At 37.7% G+C, this 27852-nt stretch overlaps 3 protein-coding genes across 4 annotated transcripts in view; all 3 read right to left on the reverse strand.

Moving 5' to 3' along the window:
* tapbpl (TAP binding protein like) overlaps positions 1 to 3815 on the reverse strand; it is an 8416-nt gene extending 4601 nt beyond the window's left edge. The window contains 4 exon segments of the mRNA XM_081389424.1: positions 889 to 1167; positions 1251 to 1463; positions 3635 to 3695; positions 3800 to 3815. Of these exon segments, the coding sequence (XP_081245550.1) occupies positions 889 to 1167; positions 1251 to 1463; positions 3635 to 3671 (529 nt within the window). The 5' untranslated portion in view covers positions 3672 to 3695; positions 3800 to 3815.
* Positions 3816 to 4817: 1002 nt separating this feature from the next.
* grhl2a (grainyhead-like transcription factor 2a) lies at positions 4818 to 21046 on the reverse strand. Its single transcript, XM_081389875.1, has 16 exons — positions 20732 to 21046; positions 19606 to 19792; positions 19429 to 19487; positions 18206 to 18551; positions 18007 to 18065; positions 17129 to 17285; positions 16920 to 17031; positions 13215 to 13309; positions 11166 to 11324; positions 9783 to 9867; positions 8975 to 9111; positions 8750 to 8787; positions 8078 to 8160; positions 7887 to 7972; positions 5783 to 5847; positions 4818 to 5677 (listed from the first exon to the last, which is right to left on the reverse strand). The coding sequence occupies exons 1-16, from the start codon at positions 20746 to 20748 to the stop codon at positions 5563 to 5565; spliced, it is 1800 nt and encodes a 599-aa protein (XP_081246001.1). The 5' UTR covers positions 20749 to 21046; the 3' UTR covers positions 4818 to 5562.
* A 2632-nt stretch (positions 21047 to 23678) lies between these two features.
* Positions 23679 to 27852, reverse strand: part of ncalda (neurocalcin delta a) — a 56213-nt gene continuing 52039 nt past the window's right edge. For both annotated transcript variants that reach the window (XM_081388289.1, XM_081388290.1), the window contains one exon: positions 23679 to 25803. In XM_081388289.1, the coding sequence (XP_081244415.1) occupies positions 25706 to 25803 (98 nt within the window). In that variant the 3' untranslated portion in view covers positions 23679 to 25705. The remainder of the gene's footprint in view (positions 25804 to 27852) is intronic.

Below are 27852 nucleotides of genomic sequence, written 5' to 3' on the forward strand. Positions count from 1 at the left end.
AGAGAGAGAGAGAGAGAGAGAGAGAGAGAGAATCTTTTAGTATGAGTGTAGTGTTTGTTTTGTGTGTTATAGGCAAGGTTTGGCAATCTAGGCCAATTAGAAACAACTATCATTCTCATTTGTATTACACATGCACAAGTATTTAAATTCATTCATTAAAACTAAACGTATTAAAATCAGAAAACGTTCCCCCGTTATATTCCCCCAAGAAAATGTGTGTTCGCTCATAAAACTTTTTGATTGCGCAAAAAGGGGAGCGCAATATATTTTTCCAGAGAGAACGCAAATTCTTTGCTACTGAATGCGAAGTTTCTCAGGGGAACGTAAAACTTTGTGAGAGAACTCAAAGATTTGTGAGCAAACGTAAAAGCGCTGGAATATAATTTTTCCTCCCATCTCATATTCAACATATTGGACTATATAGCATATAGCTATACGCAAGACTGTGGCTGCATCCGAAATCACATACTCCCTTGAATACTTATTTTGAATAAGTAATTACTTCACGGATGTTAAAAATTTATGTTTTTTATAGTATGAGTGTGTGTAGTATTGTATGAATGTAATACGTACTACATCTGTCATGCTGTCATTATCATGTGACCTACCAGCGTCAGTTACGTCACTTCACTGCCAGTCACAAATTCTCCCATGGCCTCATGGGATAGTAAAGTGTCCATCGTATGCACACTTCAGAATCTCACCGGAAGTAGTAGGTCATCCGGGTACTTTTTGCCTACTGTTTTATACTAGTACTGTGAATTCAGACATACTTCTTCTGTCACATACTGTTTTTCACCTACTATATAGTAGGGAAGTATGCGATTTCGGATGCAGCCTTTGTATATATGAACATAAACCAATAATAATAACATATTTCAACATTACCCTCTGTCAGCAACGTTCCTGCTTGGCTGAGAGTCAGGTTCAGTGTGCTCTGCACAAGTGGTTGCGTGTGGGATTGTGTGGTCTCACTGTGAAGGGTCTGCAGGACCAGCGTGAGGCTGATCCCGCCTCCATCCAGCTGAACTGAGCCAATGAAATGAGCAGGCAGGGAATCCAAATCAGCATCACGAGGAACATAACGGCTGATCTCACAAACCACTTCCTGTTCGTTACAATCAGCGTGAAGAAGCAAGTCTGCATTAGGAATCTGAATGGATGGTACTGTGGGGGTGAGAAACAATACAGAGAGATCTTCTATATGTTTAGACATATTCACTTGCTGACTTTAGGTTCACTGCACTTACACATCAACTCAAAGATCAGATCGTCGGCATTAGGGGTCTCGGGGGGGTTATATGGGGTCACGAGCTCTGGTGACAGATCAGCATTCCCAACCAGATCCCTGAACACCAGCGTGGAGGGAGTGCGCTTGAACATCGACCCGCCCATCATGCCTCCCATCCCTCCCCCCTCTTCGATCAGCGAGCAGGACAGAACCACATCCGCTCCCTCCAGCCCTGTGACGACAGAACAGTAGTTAGCATAGTAGCGGTATTAAAGGGATAGTTCACCCAAAAATGAAAATTAGCCCATGATTTACTCACCCTCAAGTCATCCTAGGTGTATATGACATTCTTCTTTCACACGAATACAATCAGTTTTATAAAAAAAAAGGCCTGGCTCTTCCAAGCTTTAATACGGCAGTGAATGTTAAATTCTATTTTGAAGTCCATAAAAGTGCATCTATCCATCATAAAAGTGCATCTATCCATCATAAAAGTGCATCTATCCATCATAAAAGGGCATCTATCCATCATAAAAGGGCATCTATCCATCATAAAAGTGCTCCACACGGCAGCGGGGGGTTAATAAAGGCCTTCTAAAGGTTGTGTAAGAAAAATATTCATATTTAAAACTTTATAAAGTAAAATAACTAGCTTCCGGCCAAACGAACGTACGGGTTCAACTTAAGTGTAAAGCGCGACTTATGCGAGTAATGCAACGTACTGTTGATATTTACGCTACGCCATGACGCACTACACTACTTCAGACTTAAGGCCTATTTATACTTCTGCGTTGGACCTACGCCGGAGCCTCTACGCCAGGGTTCACCAATCTCGGTCCTGGAGGGCCGCTGTCCAGCAGAGTTTAATAATAATAATTCATTACATTTATATAGCGCTTTTCTCGACACTCAAAGCGCTTTACATAGAAGGGGGGAATCTCCTCAACCACCACCAATGTGCAGCATCCACCTGGATGATGCGACGGCAGCCATATTGCGCCAGAACGCCCACCACACACCAGCTTACTGGTGGAGAGGAGACAGTGATGAAGCCAATCAGTATATGGGGATGATTAGGAGGCCATGATGGACAGAGGCCAATGGGCAAATTTGGCCAGGATGCCGGGGTTACACCCCTACTCTTTCGAAAGACATCCTGGGATTTTTAATGTCCACAGAGAGTCAGGACCTCGGTTTAACGTCTCATCCGAAGGACGGTGCTCTTTTGGCAGTATAGTTTCCCCGTCACTATACTGGGGCATTAGGACCCACACAGACCACAGGGTGAGCGCCCCCTGCTGGCCTCACTAACACCTCTTCCAGCAGCAACCTGGTTTTCTCAGGAGGTCTCCCATCCAGGTACTAACCAGGCTCAGCCCTGCTTAGCTTCAGTGGGCAACCAGTCTTGGGCTACAGTGTGATATGGCTGCTATATATAGTTTAGCTCCAACCAGCTCCAACACACATGTTTGAAAGTTTCTAGTATGCCTAATGAGACCTTGATTAGCTGGTTCAGGTGTGTTTAATTGGGGTTGGAGCTAAACCCTGCAGGACAGCGGCCCTCCAGGACCGAGATTGGTGAACACTGCTCTACGCTGTAGGCAACGCGTTGGTTTTCATTTATACTTCTGCGTCGTTGTCCACGTTGACGCGCGCAGAGGGAGCGTGTGAAACCCGAGGGAGTGGTCCTAGCAGACCAATCACAGCGCTTGCGTCTGCGTAGAGTTGACGCGTTGTTACATTTTTTGGAAAGGTGCACATCAGGGTACGCCGAAGGGTACACACGCTACATACAGCCTACGACGTAGCTATGGCGTAAGTTCGATGCAGAAGTATAATGAGGCCTTTAAGTTGTGCATTAGGCATAAGTAGACTGCAAATGGCAGTTTGGCAGGATGCTAGAATTTTACTTTGTAACGTGTTAAATATGAATATTTTTCTTACACAAGCTTCAGAAGGCCTTTATTAACCCCCCAGAGCCGTTTGGAGCACTTTTATTATGGATAGATGCACTTTTATGGACTTCAAAACAGAAACAGCCATTCACTGCCATTAAAAAGCCAGGACATTTTTTAATATAGCTCTGATTGTGTTCGTCTGAAAGAAGAATTTCATATACACCTAGGATGACTTGAGGGCTAACTTAAATCATGGGCTATTTTTCATTTTTGGGTGAACTATCCCTTTAACATTAGTTAGGACAGTACATTCACTTCAACAGCAGGGGGAGCCGAATCTTCCAAAATCAGACTATTGAAAATAAAACCGAAAGAGAAATCCATTAACGCCGTAAAACATGACGTTTATATTTCATTATTTAATATACAATCTATGGATGCAAATCTATGGAAGCAGCTCGGCTGAATATAGGAATAGACATACGAATAAATGTCGAACACTCACCATAAACCAACGAAAGGAAGACGAGGAGTGTTAACATCACAGAGCAGCTCCCGCCAATAGCCTATAACTAATAATTTAGCTAGTTGTCGCTTATTATATGTATATATTTACATTAAGTGAACAAAAATGCATTTCATTCAAAGACATGAACTCTGCTAGGCTAACCTCGAAACCCGATGCTTTCAATAGGTGATATACTACTTTCACTTTTGGCTCTTCCTCATCATGGGCAGGTTCAAAATAAGAGTGAACTTTTCAGTTTAGTTAAGTCACAATGTAAATTAGAAAATATTACAGATAGGCTATTATACATAGGCCCATATCATATATATGGCATAGGCTTGCACAAATGCAAGAAGATAGCCTACAAAAAAAGTAGGCTACAAGCTACAAAGGTGTATTATGTGATTGATAATGTACAAAATATTAACATACTGGCTAAAATAAATGATGAATTAATATATACAATTTAAAACATTTTAAAAGCACATAAATTAGGTTGTTTTTGCACCTCACCATATACTTCTCAAGCTCTGAGTTAGGCCTAAATGACCTGCATCATGTTTCTCAGAAAACACTAGAAACCAGTTTGGGAACTTATCAGATGCTTAAGGTTTTAATATTCATATTGTTTGCGATTGGAAAACACTGCAACAGGAATCAGCAGATATCAGACTCAAAGCAAACAAATCCCCCCTAGGGTTAAAGACCGAACTTCATAATTACATAGACTTTTATGGAGACACCTGTTCCTGCAAAATTACACACCTAAAGCCTGGGAAACAAATAAAGAAACAAAGGGTGTGTTAGCATATTCAAATGTGATATGATTAGTGGTTTTAAATTCAGTTCTCTTCTTTCTCCTGAACAAGCACAGGCAGACTAGGCTATACCAAAACAATTAACTAAAATTTTGCAAAAGCAAGGACACGTTCATATTGTATGCAAATTTCAAACAAGTAATAAAAAAACAAATACTGCAACATTATAACAAAAAACATGATTAATCTTTAATAATATTTTTAATTTTAAAGGGTTAGTTCACCCAAAAATGAAAATTCGGTCAATACTGTCATTCCAAAACCGTAAGACTTTCGTTCATCCTCAGAACACAAATGAAGATTTGTTTTTGTTGTTGATGAAATCTGAGAGCTTTCTGTCCCTCAGTTGACAGCTACGCAACAACCACTTTCAAGACCCACAAGGCCCTAAATTTCAATTGGTCAGTCAACAGTTTACCAAATGAATACATGTGAATATAAAACAGTGAAGATACTCTGACTTGTTTATTCAACAGATAAAATACAACCATAAAAAATATGTACAAGGTATGTTTTAAAAAACAACAACATATAACACGAAGAATATGGGTAAACTATATGCATTCAAAGTAACACATAAGGTGAAGAGTAGTGTATTCATGGCATTGTTGTGGATATAATGTACAACACATATGTCTTCCTTGAAGGATAAAGATCTCTTTCATGGTCTTTTTTGATCTCTTTTTGAAATTATTTTTTTTCGATGATCTCTTTCTCACCAAAGTATTGATAAAGGAAGTCAAGGCATGCTAAAAGTCTGGTACTTTTTTTACGGCTGCACATTGTTGGGATGGCCACAAGGGGGAGACAGCACAAAGAGAAAAAAAGCCATTAAACTTGATTGGCATTTTATAGTGCTTTGGAAGAGCATTTTTATGTGCTGTTCATACAGTCCATCATGATGTTTATTTAAACAATTTAATATGTACCAGCAGGTCCACTGAAGTGCATTCCCAAGTCAGTGACTTCCGGAGGCGTTTTCATCTTCTAATACAGATGTCATAAGAACCAAATAGCAGTGCTGATGCACAGAATGAATTGTGTGCTGCTGCTTCAGGGTCCCAATCAAGTTCTCCCAGTAGAACCATGTTATTGCGGCTTAAACACTTAAATTTCAGTGAGAGTGACCCGAAAACAGTCGGCCTGATTGTCAATGGCCAGGATAAACGTGTCCTCGTTGCAGTAGTGCTGAATGATGTTGTCGTCCATGTTGACCAGGATACTAGTGGTTGAATGAGAGTGAACATTAAAACAATTCAACACAAAAACATGTATTTTTGCTTTTTAGCACTGATAATGGATTTTGAACAGGTAAATGTTTACTCACCCTTTCTTGCTTTTCTTATAGATTTTAGTCATCTTCTCCACAGGAAGAGAATATTTGCCTGATATCTTGGGGGGGAAAAGACCTTAAAATCAGCGACTTAAACAAAAAAACCTCTGTGAATAGCAGCTTATTTCCAACTCCGTTGTATTCAATGGAAAAATAACCTGACCCGTCACCAAATGCAGTGTAATACCTAATAATTACTTCTTCCTCTTAAAGGGCCAAAAATGAAAATTCTGTCATTAATCACCCTCATGTCGTTCCAAACCCATAAGAGTTAGTTTCGTTCATCTTCGGAACACAAATGAAGATCTTTTTGATGAAATCTGAGAGCTTTCTGTTCCTCCGTTGACAGTCTATGCAACTAACACTTTTAAGCTTCGAAAAGTTCATAAAGAGATCGTAAAACTAATCCTATATGAATTTAGCAGTTTACTCCAAGATTTTCTAAAGAGACAAGGTCACATTATATGATAAACACTGAATTTAGCCTTTTATTCACATATAAACATTTATCAACGCACACATCAGTTGTGGTAAAGCTTCTGTAAGAGCTTCAGTAAGAACCAATGAGGTTCATTCTCGTGTTACGCCCCATTTTTGAGCTTCTAAACAACCAATGAGGTTCATTCTCGTGTTACGCAGCACGTTTGAGCTTCTAAACAACCAATGAGGTTCATTCTCGTGTTACGCAGCACGTTTGAGCTTCTAAACAACCAATGAGGTTCATTCTCATGTTACGCAGCACGTTTGAGCTTCTAAACAACCAATGAGGTTCATTCTCGTGTTACGCAGCACGTTTGAGCTTCTAAACAACCAATGAGGTTCATTCTTGTGTTACGCAGCACGTTTGAGCTTCTAAACAACCAATGAGGTTCATTCTTGTGTTACGCAGCACGTTTGAGCTTCTAAACAACCAATGAGGTTCATTCTCGTGTTACGCAGCACGTTTGAGCTTCTAAACAACCAATGAGGTTCATTCTCGTGTTACGCAGCATGTTTGAGCTTCTAAACAACCAATGAGGTTCATTCTCGTGTTACGCAGCACGTTTGAGCTTCTAAACAACCAATGAGGTTCATTCTCATGTTACGCAGCATGTTTGAGCTTCTAAACAACCAATGAGGTTCATTCTCGTGTTACGCAGCACGTTTGAGCTTCTAAACAACCAATGAGGTTCATTCTCATGTTACGCAGCATGTTTGAGCTTCTAAACAACCAATGAGGTTCATTCTCGTGTTACGCAGCACGTTTGAGCTTCTAAACAACCAATGAGGTTCATTCTCATGTTACGCAGCATGTTTGAGCTTCTAAACAACCAATGAGGTTCATTCTTGTGTTACGCAACATGTTTGAGCTTCAGCAAGAACCAATGAGGTTCATTCTCGTGTTACACAGCACGTTTGAGCTTCAGCAAGAACCAATGAGGTTCATTCTCGTGTTACGCAGCACGTTTGAGCTTCTGCAAGAACCAATGAGGTTCATTCTCATGTTACGCAGCACGTTTGAGCTTCTAAACAACCAATGAGGTTCATTCTCGTGTTACGCAGCACGTTTGAGCTTCTAAACAACCAATGAGGTTCATTCTCGTGTTACGCAGCACGTTTGAGCTTCTAAACAACCAATGAGGTTCATTCTTGTGTTACGCAACATGTTTGAGCTTCAGCAAGAACCAATGAGGTTCATTCTCGTGTTACACAGCACGTTTGAGCTTCAGCAAGAACCAATGAGGTTCATTCTCGTGTTACGCAGCACGTTTGAGCTTCTGCAAGAACCAATGAGGTTCATTCTCATGTTACGCAGCACGTTTGAGCTTCTAAACAACCAATGAGGTTCATTCTCGTGTTACGCAGCACGTTTGAGCTTCTAAACAACCAATGAGGTTCATTCTCGTGTTACGCAGCACGTTTGAGCTTCTAAACAACCAATGAGGTTCATTCTCGTGTTACGCAGTGTGTTCATTTGTGTTCCAAAGATGAACAAAAGTCCTACAGGTTTGGAACGACATGAGGCTGAGTAAATGATGACAGAATTTACATTTTTTGGTGAACTATCCCTTTAAGAAACAAAATGTAAATCCCATGTGCTGCGTGACACTGTACTTACTGCCTCAAGTAAACTTTTCAGTGTCGGAGACCTCAGCATCAGTGCATCAAAAACCTCGTCAGATTCTCTCCTTACGTACAGTAGGACTGCAGAAACATAATGTGCAGGTATGTATATAAATGAATATCAAAAAGCATTAATATAGAAGAATGGGACATATTCTGTTGCCTTGACATGTTAATCTCACATACCTCTCTTGTCCTCTCTGCAATATTTGGCGGGCAGAGAAACATCTTCCTCTGATCGATGAGCGAACGATCTTTTCATGGCCGGCCTGCATGAGAAACAGATGAATCTATAATTCTTATACTTTTGTGATGAATCCTTTCAATGTCACAATTATTACTGCAAGAAATAAATGAAGATAAATTTGAAACACACTGGATTGATTCTACTGGTCTGATGTTTGCTGAGCTCAAAGTGATGCATCATAAAATTAGATTAAAAGGTAATAAATATTATCATGTTATCGTCAAAAATTAAAAACTGGCTAATAATTCTAAAATATTTTGCCTAAATAAATTAAAAATAAAACAGTTCAACTAAAATCAGCGATTAAGCAAACTTAGGCATCACAGCATTATAATGTACAGAATGAAAAACAGACTCATTCAGAGAGCTGCTAATGATTTACATTGCTATTACTGTTTTTTTAAAATAACTTTAAGTGAGAGTTAGATGACAGTAAAGGTAAATCTAAAAACTAAAATATAAAATAAATAAAATAATAGAAAATAAATATCCTCCACAACCATACATTTAAAAAAAATCTACAGATAACCAGTATGGTAAAGCCATATCTTGCATACCTAAATACCAATACAATTAGATTAAACGAGGAAATTCACAGTAATCACACTGACCCATCACTCTCCATTTCTTCAACACCAAAACTGAACACCTATAAACAAAGAGAAAACATTATAGAGACTTAAAACTGCACATGCTCTACATAATAATGACAGTGCTTTTTTAAAATATCCTATAAGTCTCACTATGGTCACCTTAATAATTACTTGTGAGTATTCCACATCAATTCCCAACAATTTAGTGTTACTTTAAGAACTGCATTGATCATTCCTCCTCACCTGACCGGCTCTCTGGAGGTTGTTCAAATGGACATCGGGGATGAAGAGGACAGGCTGGGACTCCAGGTCCGTCAAAGTTTTGAAAAGTGTAATATCAGGCCTCTTTTGAGATAAAGTGGCGAAACTTCCTCTCTTACCTAAACAGGGCGAAAGAAAACCAGTGACTCAAGTCAAAATCAGCAAGTTGAAACATATATTCATGAGACACCGTGGACAAAAAAGGTCATTGACATTTTGTGATGAATAAGAATATGACAAAGTTTGCACTACAGGTTTTCACCTAATACGTGACGAATATATGAATAGTTCAACCATGGATTAGTTGAATATGAAGGAATAGTTCTTGCCTGTTGAATGGTTGTTTCAATGTAACTTCCACAGCCAATCGGTTTCACATATCCATGACAAGGGAACTTTACAACCATGATGCATCCAAACAAATACACTAACTCTGTGCGCTATATGCAAATTATTATTCTAGCCCTCCACCTCCTCAGCACCACCTGCCTAAATCTGTTACTTACGCGGGTCTCCCTCTCTCTAACAACAGTAGCATTTTTCCGGTCATTTTATGTTCTATCTAGAGCAGCTCAGCAACCATTGTAGCAGATCTAGTCTGCCAAGACCAAACCTACGTACATTCCATTTACATTAATAAAATGCTTTATGAACTATCCCGAGAGTTGATATGACTGAAGTGCATTTTATCCATTATCCGAGCAAAATGTATGATTCATGGATACAGCATCTAAGGATAATGGCTCCACATTGTATAAATGAATGTTTGGTTGATTGACGGAACTCTCACCATCATGACCCTGGCCGACAGTCTGACCTTTGACCTTCTTCCGGAGCTGCTTTTTCTCCTCATCCCGAATTTTTCGCTCAGCTCCCTGTACAGAAGAGAAGAGTTTGTGTGATCATACTGTTGTTGAGGGCCATCAGAGCAACAGGGGTGAGCTGGCTTTTTACCTGGTACTTTTCAAACTACCAGGGCAGCGTCCATCATTGCGTTAAAGGGTTAAACGCACGTTGCCACTCAATGGAGTGTGAATCAAAGGTTTGGTTATGTAAGTGAGCTATGCTCATATTCTGATTTTAAATCGTAATTTTGGCCACCCCTGAAATGGATCATACCATTGACCATGACCTGTGCAGTTGAAGTAAATATGCTAGAAACCCCACTCATTCAAGGACATGCATATGGACCAAGCAACAGACAAAGTGTCTAAAATGAATGTTCACAGATCAGTGAACATATGATAAAGTTTGCCCTCTTTAACTTGTGTTGCTTTTTAACTGAATGTGCGAAGCAAACTGTTTGCGGAAATAACCACAACATTGCGTGTGAACGTAGCGTTTGTTACAGCAGAACAGTAAACTCTCTGCACATTTCCTTTCAGAATCATCTTTGGCTGGTAGAAAGGAAAAATAAAATAAACAAGGGCCCTTACGTTATGCAGAGTAACATTTTTTTAACACAACTCTGCATAACATAAGGGTCTTAGTTTAAATTTGTATATATATTTGTTTAATTTTTTATATACAAATATACTTATAAGAATAATACCCGGAAATTTCACAAGTGAAGACACCACTATTTACTATTAAGTGAATAGAAGTTAGTTTAGGATTGGTTGGGAATATATCAAGACTGTGTATACAATAGCATTACATAATAGTTTCTACTCATACTAATTATTTTAATATTAAAATGAAGTGATGTAATATCACCAAAAAACTACCATGATATTACAATGTACAAAAAATAAAATGAAATGAACCAAGATGAACAAATCCATGAAAAGTATATTAATTCATGAAACCTAGTACATGTTAACTGTGTAAATAATGTTTACAATAAAGCGTTTGGAATCACAAAGTCATAATTCCTCATTATACACTCAAAAGCCCACCACTTTTGGAGTAGCGACTCCCACCACTTTAGGAAAAGACAGTCGAAAGAGATTGAAAAAAATGTACAAATAGAAATGAAATCTACTTAATACTCCTCCACTACACACTACATGTTAGTCAAGTAATTACAGCCACTCCAGGAAATGGCAATGGCAAACACAGGAAATTACCACTGTAACTGTAGGTACTTTTGTATAACTTGTGCAAATAAAACGACTGCGGGACTCAAATGCAGGTATATGACCGACAACAGTCACACTGACGCGTCACCAACCTTGTCACAGAAGACCTTTATCTGCGAGTACGCTCTGTGGATGGGTCTGTTGCTCCTGTTATTATAACTGTAGGTGTCAATCTGGATCATAAGCGGAAGACCTTTGACTCCCTTCTGTGAGGAGAAATCCGTGCTCAGACAGTTCACCGTAATGAAAACCTGAAAAAATAAAAGAAAGAAGAAGATGAGATACATGCAAAAATCAGCTTGACAAAACATGCATCTCTGAGCTTGGAAAATGTCAAGTATGGTCAGGCAATCATGTCGCATAATCTTATGAGAGGAGAGCCAGGGGGAAGTTTTTCCACACCAAGCTGCTCAACTGTAAGGGGAATGTTTGCGTTTGTCCGTTTCAAAACTAGAAAAGTGAAATATAAGTTCATATGGAACCTGTTTTTGTGTTTCAAAACTAGAAAAGTGAAATATAAGTTCATATGGAACCTGTTTTTGCGTTTCAAAACTAGAAAAGTGAAATATAAGTTCATATGGAACCTGTTTTTGCGTTTCAAAACTAGAAAAGTGAAATATAAGTTCATATGGAACCTGTTTTTGCGTTTCAAAACTAGAAAACAACATAGTGAGGGGCCATTCCATTATTTTCTATGTAAATATGCTAGATGGACATCTGTGAGTGTTATGTTCCCATCTTGTGTTTAAAAATGCAGCAGAAACGTGTCTTGAGACATAGAATTTTTCCCCATTTTTGAGTTCCACTGCATGTTTTTAAAACTTATTTTGAAGTGCTAGTCAATATGCCCACCTTGCACATATTTACAAAAAATGCATTTTTAACTTAACACAGCATTCGTACTTTTAAAAGCTGTAAAGTCAAGCTGCAACGGTCCAGGACTAGCGCCATTGGTTCAACCAATGGCATCATTTTAGGGGGCGGCACTATCGGTTTGGCCAATGGCAGACATAGTTTCTGGGAAACATGTTAGAGGTGGTGAAATGACACACCTCAGCTTCACACTTTAATTAATAGACTCGTCCTGAATAAAAAGCTATTTCGAGATTGCTTCCCAGACTTTAGAAAAATGTAAATCTTTTAACACTAGTCTATCTTTCATCTAAAAAATCTAGCTTCTTTGCAGAGAAAACCTTCTATTGTGACCTTTATTATGGAATAATCAATCTTCTCCGCTGAATGTTAAGTCTTCAAATAAAATCTCTAAATTGCGACTTTAAATAAAACCGCATAACCACTCATTCATTGTGTGCCCGTCAGTGGTTTATTCAAATAGTAAGCAAAACAAAATTGATTTGAAATATTCCCAACTGTAACCTGTTTTATGCCAATACATCAAGAGACACTGGAAAAACGACTGTTGAAAGATGAAAGCTAGCGAATCTTTCAGCCCGAGGTGAAAATAGTTTCCCACTGACGGTCTCCCGTTCTTTCATGTCTGTGCCTGTAGCTGTTGTTTTAATAGAGGAGCTTGTTGTTCAATGTTATGAGAACCACTTGCTTTCTCAGGGCCACGTGATCAATTCTGACAAGAATCCGTTAGCAAACGCTTACACGGATAAATCTCTCTAGAGCCCACAGTCTTTCTGTGTGAATGTGCGTGTGGGAGCATGTGAGCAAATATCACTGAAATCTTAACACCCTTCTGCACTATCAAATCACCATCAGTTGGCTCTTAATATTTAAAGCATGTAAATGTTTATATTTTTGCAAACTTATCAAGTTTCAGAAAATGCCATCTTCACACATTATCGGAATTAGGAAACTTACAGAAACCATTTTCCCAAAGATTAGATTAGGGCTTCTTCTATTAAGTCTTCCCCTGGCTATTACAATTACAGTATAAGGCTACTTCAAAAGCCCAATTTTAAAAGGCAAATATTGACCATGAGCACTGGGTGGACCTCCACCCTTAAGAGTGCACTTAAAGTAAGCTTGTTAAGCACTGGAACTAAGAAGGAAAAAGCCTCCTGACAGTGAATAGGATGCTGCGGGGAAGAGGAGGAGAAGGCTGAGCGGCTGTTAGCAAACACCTTCAGCTTGACCCACGCACAGCAAACTTAACATCCAGGTAGACTCACCTTTGCCTCTTCATTGACATCCCAGGTAAAGGACACAGCATTGTATGCGATTTCCTCAATGTTGCCAATGGTGTTAAAGCTCTCTTTGTAGTCAGCTGAGGGGTGAAAGACGAGTAGTGAAAAGATAACATTAGTTATATTTTTATCATTTGGATTTGTAATCTTTCTTTAATATAATTTCTTTAAGACCTTGACAGTGTACAGTGGGGTTCAACACTATATATGGTGATCTGCCTGCACTGACAGACACCATTATATGAGAACTGAACTGAGCTGGACGATGACATCACGATAAATGAACTAAATTAATAACTAATGTTTTTTTACAACCAAAATGAATCAACACTGAACTTAAGCTGGACAATGACACTATTTTTTTTTTCTAGATCTGCTGTTCAGCCAAAACAAACTTTGTTGCATTATCTTCCTGTTATCACTGTAAAGCTGCTTTGAAACAATCTGTATGGTATAAAGCGCTTTATAAATAAAGGTGACTTGACTTCAAATGTCTAAGAAAAAAGATTCTTATTTAGATCAAATAAATTTAACAGAATACTTGAATTGAATAAAATTGATATATTAAATATATATTTTTAAAGAAAGGTGGGATTCAAGATCTTATTTCAGTGGACAAAACAAATTGAACCTAATGAATGCATCTAATTCAATTTTAGACTTTTATTTTGAAATGTCTGAAGCTACATGGTAAATCTGGGATTCAAGATCTTATTTGTACAAATACATTAAAATGACTAAAATAAGTATAGTATAAAATAGATTTATCTAATTGTATTTAGATAATTAAAATTTAATTAAATTCATTATTTTATTTTTTAAAAACAAGAAATTACATGATGTAAATGAATAAGAAATAATTCATATTATTTTACATTATTTATATTATTAACAAGTTTAAGTCTCTAACCAAGGTTGTGACCATTTTGAACTTCTTTGTGCAAAAGTCCAGTTCATTGAAGCACAAGCTCAAATCATGCTGGAGAACGTGATCATCAGGTTTTACCAGCTCGAGTGCTGTTCGTATTAAAAAAAAAGGTGGACAATACCAAATCTTTTGCTCCCCGTTGTATTTTCAAACAACATGAAGAAGACCAGATAAATGTGGGAAAGCATTTTCATGTTTTGCCCTGAGTAAAATATGAATATGCAAAGCTGCAAACAAATTTGAGCACTTCAGGTTAAATTCAGAGTCATTTAAAGATTCAAAAGAAGAAGAAAAAAAAACACAGCGAGACGAATTTTGACCTCAGATGCGGGCGTTATATTACACGCTTCACGGCTATGATATGGTACCTGCCTGCTGTGTAAATATAACTCCGCTTAAATGTATGGCAGATGTTACTCAAGCCTTCCGTTTACAAAAGAGCAGGACCCTTTCCCAAGCTCCCGTTTGTCTGAGGATTCGACTCCCCCCTCCGAAACGGTTAACGCTCCTATTCAAATCCTGATCTTCAGCCTCAGGCACTATGAAAAATCCCTGGATACTGTTATTCAAATCAGGACAACATCGGGATCAGCAGATCGGGTTTCTTTCTTCCAAAATCATGCCCAAACCACGTCAGGTTGCCAGCTGCCACGGAGAAGACCATCACAGTGACCCCCAGGTGTCAAAAAAAGAAAAAAACTTCCTTTAACCTGACCCCCCCATTGTCCTTATGCTTCCCAACTGGGAGTTATGATGGAATACTTTGCCCTAAGCATTGTGCTAAAGTTGCAGACCCTTTTTTAGGATACACCTTAAATAAAGTGAATGAAGAACTGGGAAGAAAAAAAGATGAACAAAAGGAGGGGACTCCAGTTATCTGGTATCCCAGTGATACAGACACGGAGAATAAAAGAGAAAAAAGAAAGGCCTATAATGATGAACACGTAGAGTTACACGTACAAAGACACACCCCGAAACACTGGGCAGGTGTCATTCTTAAGGCAAGGTCACATTTACCATTGTTCTACCAATTATTGCAAGTGAAATCCAGTCATTTTAATAGGAATCCACACTATTGGGAATTTTGCACACTGCAAAATAATATTTTCTTCCTCAGTACTTCTGTCTTATTGCAGTACAAATATCTGAACATCCTTAAATCAAGTTGAGAAGCAAAATTACTTAAAGGGACAGTTCACCCAAAAAATGAAAATTCTGTCATAATTTACTCACCCTCATGTTGTTCAAAACCTGTATGAGTTTCTTTCTACAGTTGAACACAAATTAAGATATTGTGAAGAATGTTGGTAAACAGACACTTGACTGTAGCCATTGACTTCCATAGTAGGGAAAATTTATAATCTTTAAGTCCTATGGCTACAGTCAACTGTCTACTATCCCTTTAAGACATTAAGTCTTGTTTTCCAAATTGTTCAAAATTTAGTGACTTTATGTTTAAAACCATTAAAAATATTTGCTGATGGGGTAAGAAAATTAAACTCAATTTAAAGGGAAAATAACTTTATTTTTCTTACCCCCTTGGCAGACATTTTTTCTTGTTTAAAGCATAAAGTCACTTCATTTTGATACATTTTTCAGACAACAAGACTATTATCTTCAGTCATTTTTTTCTCGAGTAATTGTATCTTTATTTAAGAATGTTTAGATATTTGTACTGGACAAAAATACTGAGGCAGACAATCATTTTTTGCAGAGCGGGAGGGCGAAAGGTTTCGCACTGGGTTCAAGTTGGTCTCGCAGATTCATCGTGATTCTGGTTTGAAAGTGACTTCTGTGTGAGCTGTGTTTCACACATTGCACTATTGACAATGGACATTTTTGCCTGTGAAATTAGCCAAAAATGTGCATGTTCAAAGTGCCCCTATTATGCTTTTTCCATTCATGTAGTGTGTTATGTATATGTTTATGAATGTAAAAGGTCTGCAAAGTTTCAATGATCAAAGTCCACGACAAATGAAGTTATTGTCTCCCAAAAGAAACTGAACTGCCTGAACTGAACTGAACTGAACTGAACTGAACTGAACTGCCCGAAATGAATCGTCAGAAATTCCAGTCTTACTTCTTGCATGAACCTACATAGGATTGCACTGTAGCTAATTTGCATAATGCCAGCCTGGTTTTCATTGGCTGCCTGCGATCATCATCAACTTTGAGCCTCAAACACTGTAGTTGTAGCTGAGACTGGAAGAGTTTGGTTGGTGTTGTTGACATGCCAAAATTAGGCAAGCAAATCCACTTTGCAGGCACTTCCAAAGGACGAGGACTCGGGCTGGAATTGATACGGTAAAACCAATCACAAGACTGGGCCATCTGACCAATCAGAGCGGAGTAGGCTCTCAGAAAGGAGGAGTTTAGCGAGACTGAATCCTTTAACGAACCGCTTTAGACACTGTGAGCAAAGAGCTGATGCTGCAATGTTATAAGAAAATGTTTTTTGATCTTGGATGCATGTAAGCCAGGGGTGTCCCTACTCAGTCCTGAGGGCCGCTGTCCTGCAGAGTTTAGCTCCAACTTACCCTCAACACTCCTGTCTGGAAGTTTCTAGTATGCCTAGTGAGACCCTCATTAGCTGGTTCAGGTGTGTTTAATTGGGGTTAAAGCTGAACTTTGCAGGACAGTGGCCCTCCAGGAAAAATATTCAACACCCCTAATGTAAACAGTGTCCTCCAAAACAAAATTAGGAACCTTTAAAATAGCACTTTAAGACATAAGTAAAAGATCTACATGAAGCAGAATCTCACCTATGTCAAGGACTCTCTGTTTGGCCGTGTGCTGACGGCTGTGCCAGTAGTTCCAGTGTTTGAGCTGGTCATCTCGACACTTCTCCTGTCCAAACACCACCATCACTACACTCTGAGAGAGACAAGAGTTGCATTACAATGTTTCTGGTCCTTCACATCAAATATGCTGCAGGGTTAAGAGTGCTTGTCTTGGTGACAGCTGAACTCACCCGCACTTTACTGATGGGGTGACGAAGGCCCTTGTTGGCCCCGGTCTCACTGAGAGTGATGCCGTAGAACTGGCCTTTGTTCAGGTAGATCATGGGTCCCTCGCCTGCCTTCTCACGGGCCGAACGACTCGCTTCTATATTGTACTGGAACATGTCTCTATAGGAGAGGATGGGAACACTTTTGTGTGAATGGATTTTTTTTTTTTTTGAAAAATAATAATATGTTTGTCTATATTTGTAAGCAAATCTGCATTCAACAAAGATTTTGGCTAAAGTTCATATGCTATAGGGTTCACATTCTTCATTAAGAAAAGTAACTTTTTTTAAATGATCGTTTATAGGTATGGGTCTGATTAGTATAAAAGTCAATATATTTATGGCAATAGATCATATACAAATGATCATTGAACCTTACATATATATATATATATATATATATGTTATGTAAACAAACTTATGTAAGATGTGATTAATCAAGATTGATTTGACAGCAATAAAAGTGATAAAATTTGCTTTAAATTGATCTTTTTGACTTTTACATTGTTACAATGTTATATTGTTGCAACATTTTATTGCAAATAAATGTTCTTTTGAACTTTCTAATCATCAAAAAATCCTGAAAAAAAGTGTCACAATACTATTAAGCAGCACAACTATTTCCAACATTGAAAATAACAAGAAATGTTTCAGCTTTGCATCACAGGAATACATTACATTTGAAAGTATATTAAAATAGAAACAGTTCTTTTTAAATTGCATTCATATTTCAAAATATTACTGTGCTTTAATTCAGCATAAGAAAACATTTTGAAAAAATCTTACAGACCCCCAATTTTTGAATGGTAGTGTAAATAAAGATTAAGGGTTGCTGTACTTACACCCCTGGACGTGCCTGGCTGAAATGTTCAGCCCCTACTGTGGTGGGCGCTCTGTACTTCTGAAAAACAGTATATGACAGACGTGTGAACGTACCGAAGAAACAAATGCAATTAAACTGCATTACATATTATCGCTGAGATGTGCAATGTCCTGTAACTACCATTCCCAGTGATAGTCCTAAACTAGCAGAACGCTCACCATAGTCTCTTCAGGGTAGGAGTCCTCATAGGTGCTGCTATCTGGTGTACTACACTGTTCATCCTTCGCGTATCCGTCGTGGCTGGCGCTCGCTGAGTCCTGTAAAGAATGGTAGTGCATGCGCTGATACTGAAGCACCTGCTGCTGGTGATGGTTGGCAACTGACTGAGCATAAGCCTCAGCCTTCACAGTGGCCACAACACCCTCCTGAAACGGCATAGTATCGTACAGGTCTTGTTTACTTTCTGCACTGTGCATGTCCGTATTCAAGGACAGGTTGACTGGAAGTGACTTTAGGACATGAATACGATTCTCTGTGGACTCAAAACCATCTTGACCGATCCGACTGAAAGAAAGAGGTCAGAAATCAAAGGGGTTAGTTCAAATTATTCCAGTCAAATAAAGAATTAAAGGCCTAAAATGAAGAAATATTTAAAGGAACACTCCGACTTTTTGGGACTTTAGTTTATTCACAGTATCCCCCAGAGTTAGATAAGTCCATACATACCTTTTTCATTTCTGTGCGTTCTGTAAGTGTTATTTGACACACCCACCGCTAGCCTAGCTTAGCACAAAGACTGGATGTAAATGGATAAGGTAGCATACTAATCCCAATAAGTGACAAAATAATGCAAACATTTTCCTATTTACATGTTGTGATCCGTATAGTCACAGCGTGTACAAATGGTCTCTGTCTCATATAGCCTTGTTATTTGTACACGCTGTGACTATACAGATCACAACATGTAAATAGGAAAATGTTTGCATTATTTTGTCACTTATTGGGATTAGTATGCTACCTTATCCATTTACATCCAGTCTTTGTGCTAAGCTAGGCTAGCGGTGGGTGCGTCAAATAACACTTACAGAACGCACAGAAATGAAAAAGGTATGTATGGACTTATCTAACTCTGGGGGATACTGTGAATAAGCTAAAGTCCCAAAAAGTCGGAGTGTTCCTTTAAGATTCTAAAAACAAAATACAAGTAAATTATTGACTTGCTACTATCAAAGCCCAACTCATGCTGGATAACAAGGATCAATCTTTCACTCAAATTGTTACGTTAATAATAATTCAATTCACATTTATTTTTTATAAATGGGAGTTCATCAGGGTTCTATTTGTGGCCCTCTTCCTATTTCCTTTTAGGTTACTTTTAGGTAATGTGATAAAAGAACCACTCGATCAAAGCAAGCTTTAACAAATTGTGTGATTGACTGACCTCTTTTCATGATCTTCTGGAAGTCTGGGTACTGGTAAGAGCCTCTTCTCTTTAGGAACCTAAAGGGAAAAGAGATGAGTATAATAACTTCCTGACACAATGTCTTCAAATATTTACACCCCTAACCGGCACATTCATTTCCTTCTTAACTGTAGTGTGTTACAGATGACCTCTGACCTTATAGTAATCATAAAGGATTCCCAGGGCGGCCACACTATCCTCATCTCCATTAATGCTCATCATGGCCTTGGTGGCAGCGGTCAGCGGATTCTCCAAGTAAGATTTCCATGCCTCATCTTCACTCGTGAAGGTACGGCGTGTTGGAATGCTCATCTCATTAGGGACCACAACCACCAGACGCTTACTGTAAAATACAGGCACGCTATTTTAACAAGAGGGCACATAAAAGGGTCTAGGTACGAGTATGATGAGATTATATATGTATGTATATATACACACACACGAGATTGAAGATATACATTTACATATACATCAAACAATCTGAAGCATAGACAACAGGATTGATCCCAATAATACCACCTCTCTCCATACCTTAGGGTTCATTAATTTTACAAAGGGCTGGAGCATACAACTGAAATTCCCAGAACTATCCTTTTACATTTTCCACACAACTGCTTTTTTTTCTGTGGGACAATGGACTATATCCTGCTGGATATTGATACTACAGTGAGGAAGGGTTGCATGGGAGGGGCTGTACAAGGATGTTAGCTAATATAAGTCACCTGCCCGGGCCCACCGTTATAGTTGTTCTACAGCAAACAAACATAAACAGAAGAGGAAAAGGAAAAGAAAAACCATCAATTTGTCACACTTGTTCTTTCTTGTTACAGTGTGTATAGTTTGGAACCCCTTACACTGGTAATCATCTAAATACATAAAAACAAACATTTATATAATTAATTAAACATTAATAATAATAATTCAGTTCACATGGATTTGTATAGCACGTTTTCACAATACATATTGTTTCAAAGCAGCTTTACAGAAAATTTAGAGTGATCTGTTATTTGATATAATAATAATAATAATAATCATAAAATATAGTAGGAGTTCCTCAGGGTTCTATTCGTGGGCCTCTTCCTTTTTCCTTTTAGGTTACTTTTAGATAATGTAACAAAAGAACAACGCTTTGACAAATGTACTTACATTTTAACAAAACAACCTGCCACGATAACGTGACGTCACATCATGAAATTCCCTAGTCTAAAAACGTGTTGCTATATAAATTAATAAAGTTCGCAATTTCTTATAGATAGCATTAGTGTTTACATTGGTGACTTACTTCTCCTCCTGAGCCATGTGCAGTGCGGGGCTTCCACAGTGAAACTGGACTTTCAGGTCGGTGAAGATGCGGCAGGTGAGTCGCAGGGAACGGCTGAAAGAAAACTCGGACTACAGGTCAAACAACTTCTCGTATCCGAATCTCATTACAGCATCCTCCGTCTGTTCCGCACAAAGGTGAACAGCCAAACATTCAGGATCAAGCGGTAAATTGTGTTAATTCTGGCAAGTCTCAAGGTGACTGTTATTGTGAGCACGCAAAGGTGCGCTCTCGTTACCTGGAGGAGGAGACGAGCCAGCTAATCACCACGCAGCTGCTTTGATTCGGACACGGTGATTGGCTGAAAAGTAGAAGGAAGGCGTGGCCTACCTGCACGTTACACTGTTAAAAACATGCATCTGAAATAGATAATCATTCTGTTCTTGGGAATTAATTGCGCAATGACAAATCACTAGGCGTTTTTATGGAAAATGTATAAATGTTGGTTAAACGTCTAGTAAATAACCTATATACAATACGAAGCTCAGCAAGGAGCGAGATTTTTAGGACTGTACTTTAGGCTACATAATATTGACAGATGGCAGAGTTGTCTATATTTAACCAACTGAGTATGAAATATGACTTCTGTTTCCATTGAGCTGTTCTTGTTGGGAAAGGGGAATGTTTGTTCACGTTCAGGCCTCTGTCTGAGCTTATCCAAATACAGCTATTGTTGACCAGAGCAGACTGATATTTGTTTGTTAGGGTTGCAAATAAAAGTGTCTGTTAGACTAACGGGTGTGGCTCTGTTTTAAAATCGTCAAATGTGCTTTTTCTTCGCTTGGATGGGGATGGGGATGAGTTTCTTTTTTTATTTAAAGAAACTCAAGTCTACTCAGAAACTCAGTAATTTTTGTGCTATTGTGTAAGTGACAGATCAGATGAGCAGGCTTCAACAAGACTAGAAGTGAGGTGAAATCTACTCATGACCTACTGTTCATGGGAACCGAAACTGACGGCAATATTTCACAATTTTCACCAACATGAACACATTTAGAGAGAGAGGCATGAACAAATACATTTATTATCAGTCTGTTTTTCATTGGTTTAAATTGCTTTTCTCTCTTTTTTTGCGTTTAATTAGCTTATTCAAAAAAAAAAAAAACATCCTTATCACACTTCATGGGACATTTCACAGGAGGTGTGGCATGCCTGAAAAGAAAAATAACCTGTTTTGACCCGGAGAAACACTTCAGCTTCTTCCTGTCTGACAGGTAACGATTCTGCTTTGTTAGCAAAATGTGACAGTAGTTTATACATCACAAACACACACACACACACTAAATCGACACATTTTACCAGTCGCACCAGTCCAATAAAGGGCAGAGACTTCTGGAGAGAGTTGTCTTCTGAAAACTTTATATGCAGTATCCTCATATTGTGTGTGTGTTAATTGTTAGATAATTCAAATGAAGGTGTACATGCTTTATGTCACTTGCATACAACATATTAAATTCAATTTGATGGGAAAATATCAGCGAGCAATTCAGGACTAACCCTGCTGACTCACATGATGTCATCTCTAGCCTGAGCATGAGAACAAGGCCCGCCCCAATCTACAGAAACCAGAGTTTACAACAGCACACTAATGCCTCCTCAAAATACAAAACCATTTAACATGGTACTGTTCTCTATCAATCTCTCACTCCATGTGGAAAAAAGTAAATGCCAAAGGCACGTTTTTTATCTTTTTCACCGTATACTGTGCAAAAAGTCTTAGGCACGTTAGTATTTTCACCAAAGAAATGCCAGTTATTCATATCTTTTGCTGTAGTGTGTCAGTAGGAAATATCAGTTTACATTTCCAAACATTCCTTTTGGGTTTTTGTATGTACTTAACAACAGCCGATTTAGTTAATAGAAGTTAATGGATAAATAAAATCTATTATTTACACATAATTTTTTTTAAAGCATCCCCACTTTACAGCATTTTTACACAACTGCCTAAAACTCTTCACAGTACTGTAGCTTTGCAGGAAGATTTCATCAAGCGTCTTGGAGACGATGCCACAGTTCTTCTGGATTTGCCTTGTTTAAGTATTCATAACCCGCATAAAGAATTCCCTTTCACCTTAATATATGGTGGTGGGTAAAGCGGAAAGTTCAGATTTGATTCATCACCCATCTAATCTTCCAGCTCTGCAAAGACAGTGATCTAGAGTAGCAGCGAGAGTCTCAGACGTGTGTAATGTCTCCTCACTGAAGCCCCTGGGCTGGGCAGGACGTCTCAACGGCACTCACAACATTGGGAAGAATAAAAGACTTTCAAAAGTGATGGAATTTGAAATGCGTGTCAAACAAAAGTGTCAAGTCAGTGCTATTTTTGGAGAGGACAATTTTGTAGAAACAAACGGAATACCAATATCTAGTCACTTAAATGAACGAATATTTTAGAATGCATAACTATACAAAATCAAGTGTTTATTTGCTTTTCATCCATTTGTTTCCAAGAATGCAACCACAGGATTAGGGTGAATCAAATGTAATAATTTAAGAATCAACCAGTAAAATAAATAAATAATAAATAAATGAATACATAAAAATTATAAGGAACAACTATATAAGGAGAAATATTTTAAAGTATTGCATAATGCTTTCAGGTTTAACAGGTTATTTACATTTTTTTTTTCTAGTGATAAAGTATTGTATGAGCAGTTTAATTAATAACACTTAATCAAAAACAAACTAATTAAAACTGAATCCATAAAGCCCTAAAAGGCTCTATAAACGAAGCACCTGACATATCCCTTTAAGTTTTTATTTAGAGCCTTCTCTCTGATATTTTTTGACATCTTGTGGCCAAAGTGGGTACTACTACATTTCAACCACTTTTGGGAAATTTTCTTAGTAGCTGCCATTGAAGGAATGTCTTTTTTTCTAAAAGCAAATAAATGCAACAACAACACACTCCGTTCTCTCCAGATTTAATTTCTGCTCAATATGATAACCAAAACAAATTTCTATGTCTCAAATCTACAGTCACAAAATACAGATTACCATACAAAATCTACAAAATGCAACAATTACAAACAATTTGTTTGAGAAATAACAATTGTACAGTATAAATTTCTACAATACTGCATTCATATGTTTGGCACCTGACCACGATATAATTGTGATACAGAAATGTTACGTCAGATGTTTAAAAAGGAAAAAACAAAAACAAAAAAAAAAACGAAAAACTACATAAAATACGCATCGAACATGAAATAGAGCAGTTTTGACCTGCCACTTTTCTTTTTTCAATATTTTTACAAAACAGCAGTTGTTCAATGAGTAAAATAAAACGATAAAAACATTCAGTTATGTTCATTAACAGTATAGCAGAACCAAATGCACTGCGGTGAGGCATTTGACGTTCACAGGGACATCAAGAACACTGAACATCAGCAGGAGGCGGAGTGTGGATCTCTGCGGCACGACAGAGGGTGATGTGGGAACTATTAGGAGTTGAAATGGACACGAGTATAGGTACCACATGAGTGCAAGGGGCATTTGAAAAGCAATGGGTCCTATTTCCATTTACACATTTCACGTAATTTTGAAACGAGTGTCTCTCAGAATGATTCGGCAACATAATTACATCTGTTCACGGGGTGACGGGAAGAGCACAGAGTTAAACTCTCCAACATGTGAAGGATTATCATTTCAGGTGCAAGCAAATTTACTGCAACTTAAGCTTGATAAAAAAAAAAAAAAAAAAAACACCATATAAAACCACTCACCCACAGAAACACTTGAGTGCGTTTAAGGCAATTCAGTAACTTGGTGCTCATGTGTACAATCCAGAGATACAGATAAAAGTGATTCTAAAAATCAAAGAAGCTTTGAATCAATAAAGCTTTAGTTCTTCTTCAATAACAAAAACGTTCTGCGATAATGCAAACGGATGCATCACGACAACTATAACCAGGGTGAGCGAACAGGGCTGTGACTGATATTGACCACAACACATGCATACAAATCACACAAATACTCTCCTGTCCACGAATGCAGATAAACTTGATGTTACATGCTTTTGCTAAAAACGTCAATAAAACCCCTCGCTGCATCCTAAGATGGAACTCTTGAGTACAGTTTTGCATGCGTGTCTGATACTTCAGATTTATATACAGGCCTACGGTTACTAGAGTACAAACATTAGAAAACTGGAAAAAGAGAACGCAGTTCAATTCATGTCATTTGAACAGTAGACTGTACGACCAAAACCAAACTAATCCACACTAAATTGAACGTGTGCTTCCAGCACTAATAAGGCTCTTAAGATCGGAAGCATAACGTGGGGAAACTTCCGTGTACAATTTACAAAATCTACAAGCCTGATTTATTGGTCCCATGGGATAATAATACTGTGATGATTATCAATGAGTTGAGAGAAACTTAACTATATAACCTAATCTAAATGAAGTTAATAACTCCCCCAATATTTAGATCACTAAGGCTGAGGTGTTTGAACAACAACTAGTGATGCCACTGCAATGATTCAGGCATCAGATTATTCTTCATTATTCATAAAAAAAAGAAAGAATTAGGAACAAAACATTCTCTTCTACTGGGTGCATGAATTATTTCTCATCTTAAATCCCTGTCTTGAAATGTTGCATCTAATACCCAGAGAAAATAAGAATAAAACTATGTATTTAACATGACATTGAAAGCTCTTTTCTAATCAGGAAGTGATTGGAGCTCAGATGAACGCTCTAGTTCCCCAGATTCACTCCATCACAGGCCTCTTGCAGAGATAGCACAGCCAATAACTCTGTGTGTGTGTGTGTGTGTGTGTGTGTGTTACTAGATCTGGCCAAGCTCAGTCTGATGAGACCCAGATGAGCCACTCTGGAAAAAACACCTGACCCGCCATCATTTCCCTGCGACTATATCAAAAACTAAATTAAAACCCATAAATAAATAAAAGGATGAAGCATGAGGCTGCTCTCAGAACTGTCCTGCACTGCTGGGGTCACACTGTAGCAGACGCACGATGGATGGGTCACTCTTCGCCCCTTTGATGAACTCCTCCAGAGACAGTTTTCCTGGAATAAAACAGGAGAGGACACAGGCTCTTAGAAAATCATATTATTTACAATGGGAAAATGATGGCTAGCTTTCCGATATCCGGCTCGTTGCGTTAGGATCTGAATCAACCTGTAAAAATATGGCTAGAGAAAACTGTGTTATGGAAACAATGGAAGAGATTTTAGCTTTTCTATTAAATCTAATAAGCCTTCAGGTCTTTGGGTTTAAAAAAGGGCAGGATATAGACAGTCAAGAAACAAAGAAACACTTGCTTAATAAAAAAAAAAAAAAAAAAAAAAAAAAAAAAAGTAGTGTAATCTTTAATCTTAATCTCAAAATCAATATCCATTTCAAACCGTTTATTATAATTTGACTTGTAGGATTTAAAATTTATAGAAAAAAATATTTTAGCTTTCATTTTATTTCAAGAATAATATATTGGATATAATATGATGGGTTATTTGCTATCTGACAGATTTTAAATATAGGGGCATCCCAAAAAACATGTAGTGATTGAAGTTCCCCAAAAGTGGCATGTGCAGCATCGGTCAGCAGGGGGCACTGCCGACTCTCAGCATTCAAAGTGAGCAGTGGCGAAGGAATGCTAAGAATCAAAGGACGCATACAGACACTGTTACCCCAGTGAGGAGTGATGCAATAGTAAAGAACAGGTCCTCTCAAACATGTACGTGATGATAACATTAGCATCCGTCGCTCATGTCGCTGTAGCTCATGCATGGACTGTACGGTTTATTTTGATAAAAACACCACTACAAACGAACACGGTCCTTATGTTCTTCAATTTCCTCCCTGTGATCAATTAAGTATCTGTACCGAGTGATACCACGCTTCCGCTGCTTACACAGACAACTGCCCACAGATACACAAATATACACACATTCTCCGTCCCATGTGACTCTGGTCACGAGAGAGCAGGAAACGCAAAAGATCATCTGACAACAGAATCAGACCACTCTTTCCACTCTCTTCTGTATACTGCCATCTGTTTGGTTGTTGATCATCAATTTCATGCACTTAGACAGTCCTAAGCCTAGTTTAACAGCTAATGCGGCTCTTTAGGGCAGCTAATTGCACCAAAATGTATTTTTACCGAAACCGAAAAACAGAAATCATATTTAAACTAGGGCTGTCAAAAGATTAATCGCGATTAATCGCATCCAAAATAAAAGTTTGTGTTTACATAATATATGTGTGTGTACTGTGTATAATTATTTTGTATATATAAATACACACACATACATGTATATATTTAAGAAATATTTGCATACATATACTGTATATATTTATATATAATTTATATTATATATAAATATAATTTTTTTTATATATAAATTACACATTTTTCTTAAATATATACAAGCATGTGTGTGTATTTATATATACAAATTTAATTATACACAGTACACACACATATATTATTTAAACACAAACTTTTATTTTGGATGCGATTAATCGCGATTAATCTTTTGACAGCCCTAGTTTAAATCAACACTCAACACTGAGTTGTATATAAACATTTCAATAGCATATGAGGCTGTTATTATATCAACTTTTTAATTATATATTTATGTTGCTAATTTGTTTTTGAATTCTAAACATTTAAATGTTGGTTGTAATAAAACTGATCTTAAAAGATTTATTTAAACATTCATTAAATAATAAAAGGTTAAGTAAAAATATAATGAATATCTAATACAGCGCAAATAATTAGCAAAATGCTCCTCTTTAGAGCTCTTTTTCTAGCTAATTAATGAGCTATGGACTAGGGATTCTCATAATTAACTGGTTACATTAATCGGTTCAACAGTAATTTTTCAAGTTATTTTAAATATGTTTGTTGCATGGTTAAAAAATGCGCTACGCATCTAAGATAGAGCTTTTCAGAGAAAAAAAACTAACGTCGTGTATAAGTCGCATTTTATTATTACATTAGTGTAAAATACTGTTAGGCCTAATATAAAGCGAAATGTTTACAAACATTATAAACGTAGCTAAAGGTTGTTTAATTCCCCTAAATCGACAATAAATTGTTTAAATTTAACAGT

The sequence above is a fragment of the Scardinius erythrophthalmus genome, assembly GCF_964197995.2.
Source record: "Scardinius erythrophthalmus genome assembly, chromosome: 16".
In the NCBI taxonomy this organism is placed as follows: domain Eukaryota; kingdom Metazoa; phylum Chordata; class Actinopteri; order Cypriniformes; family Leuciscidae; genus Scardinius; species Scardinius erythrophthalmus.

Bases quoted from the DNA above. Each gene is read 5' to 3' on its own strand.
- grhl2a (XM_081389875.1), bottom strand. The intron at 17,286-18,006 runs GTAAGTACAGCA...CCTCTCCTATAG, and splicing joins AGCCAGGCACGTCCAGGGGT to AGACATGTTCCAGTACAATA. The intron at 8,788-8,974 runs GTGAGGAGGAAT...CTTTGTTTATAG, and splicing joins ACCTCCAGAGAGCCGGTCAG to GTGTTCAGTTTTGGTGTTGA.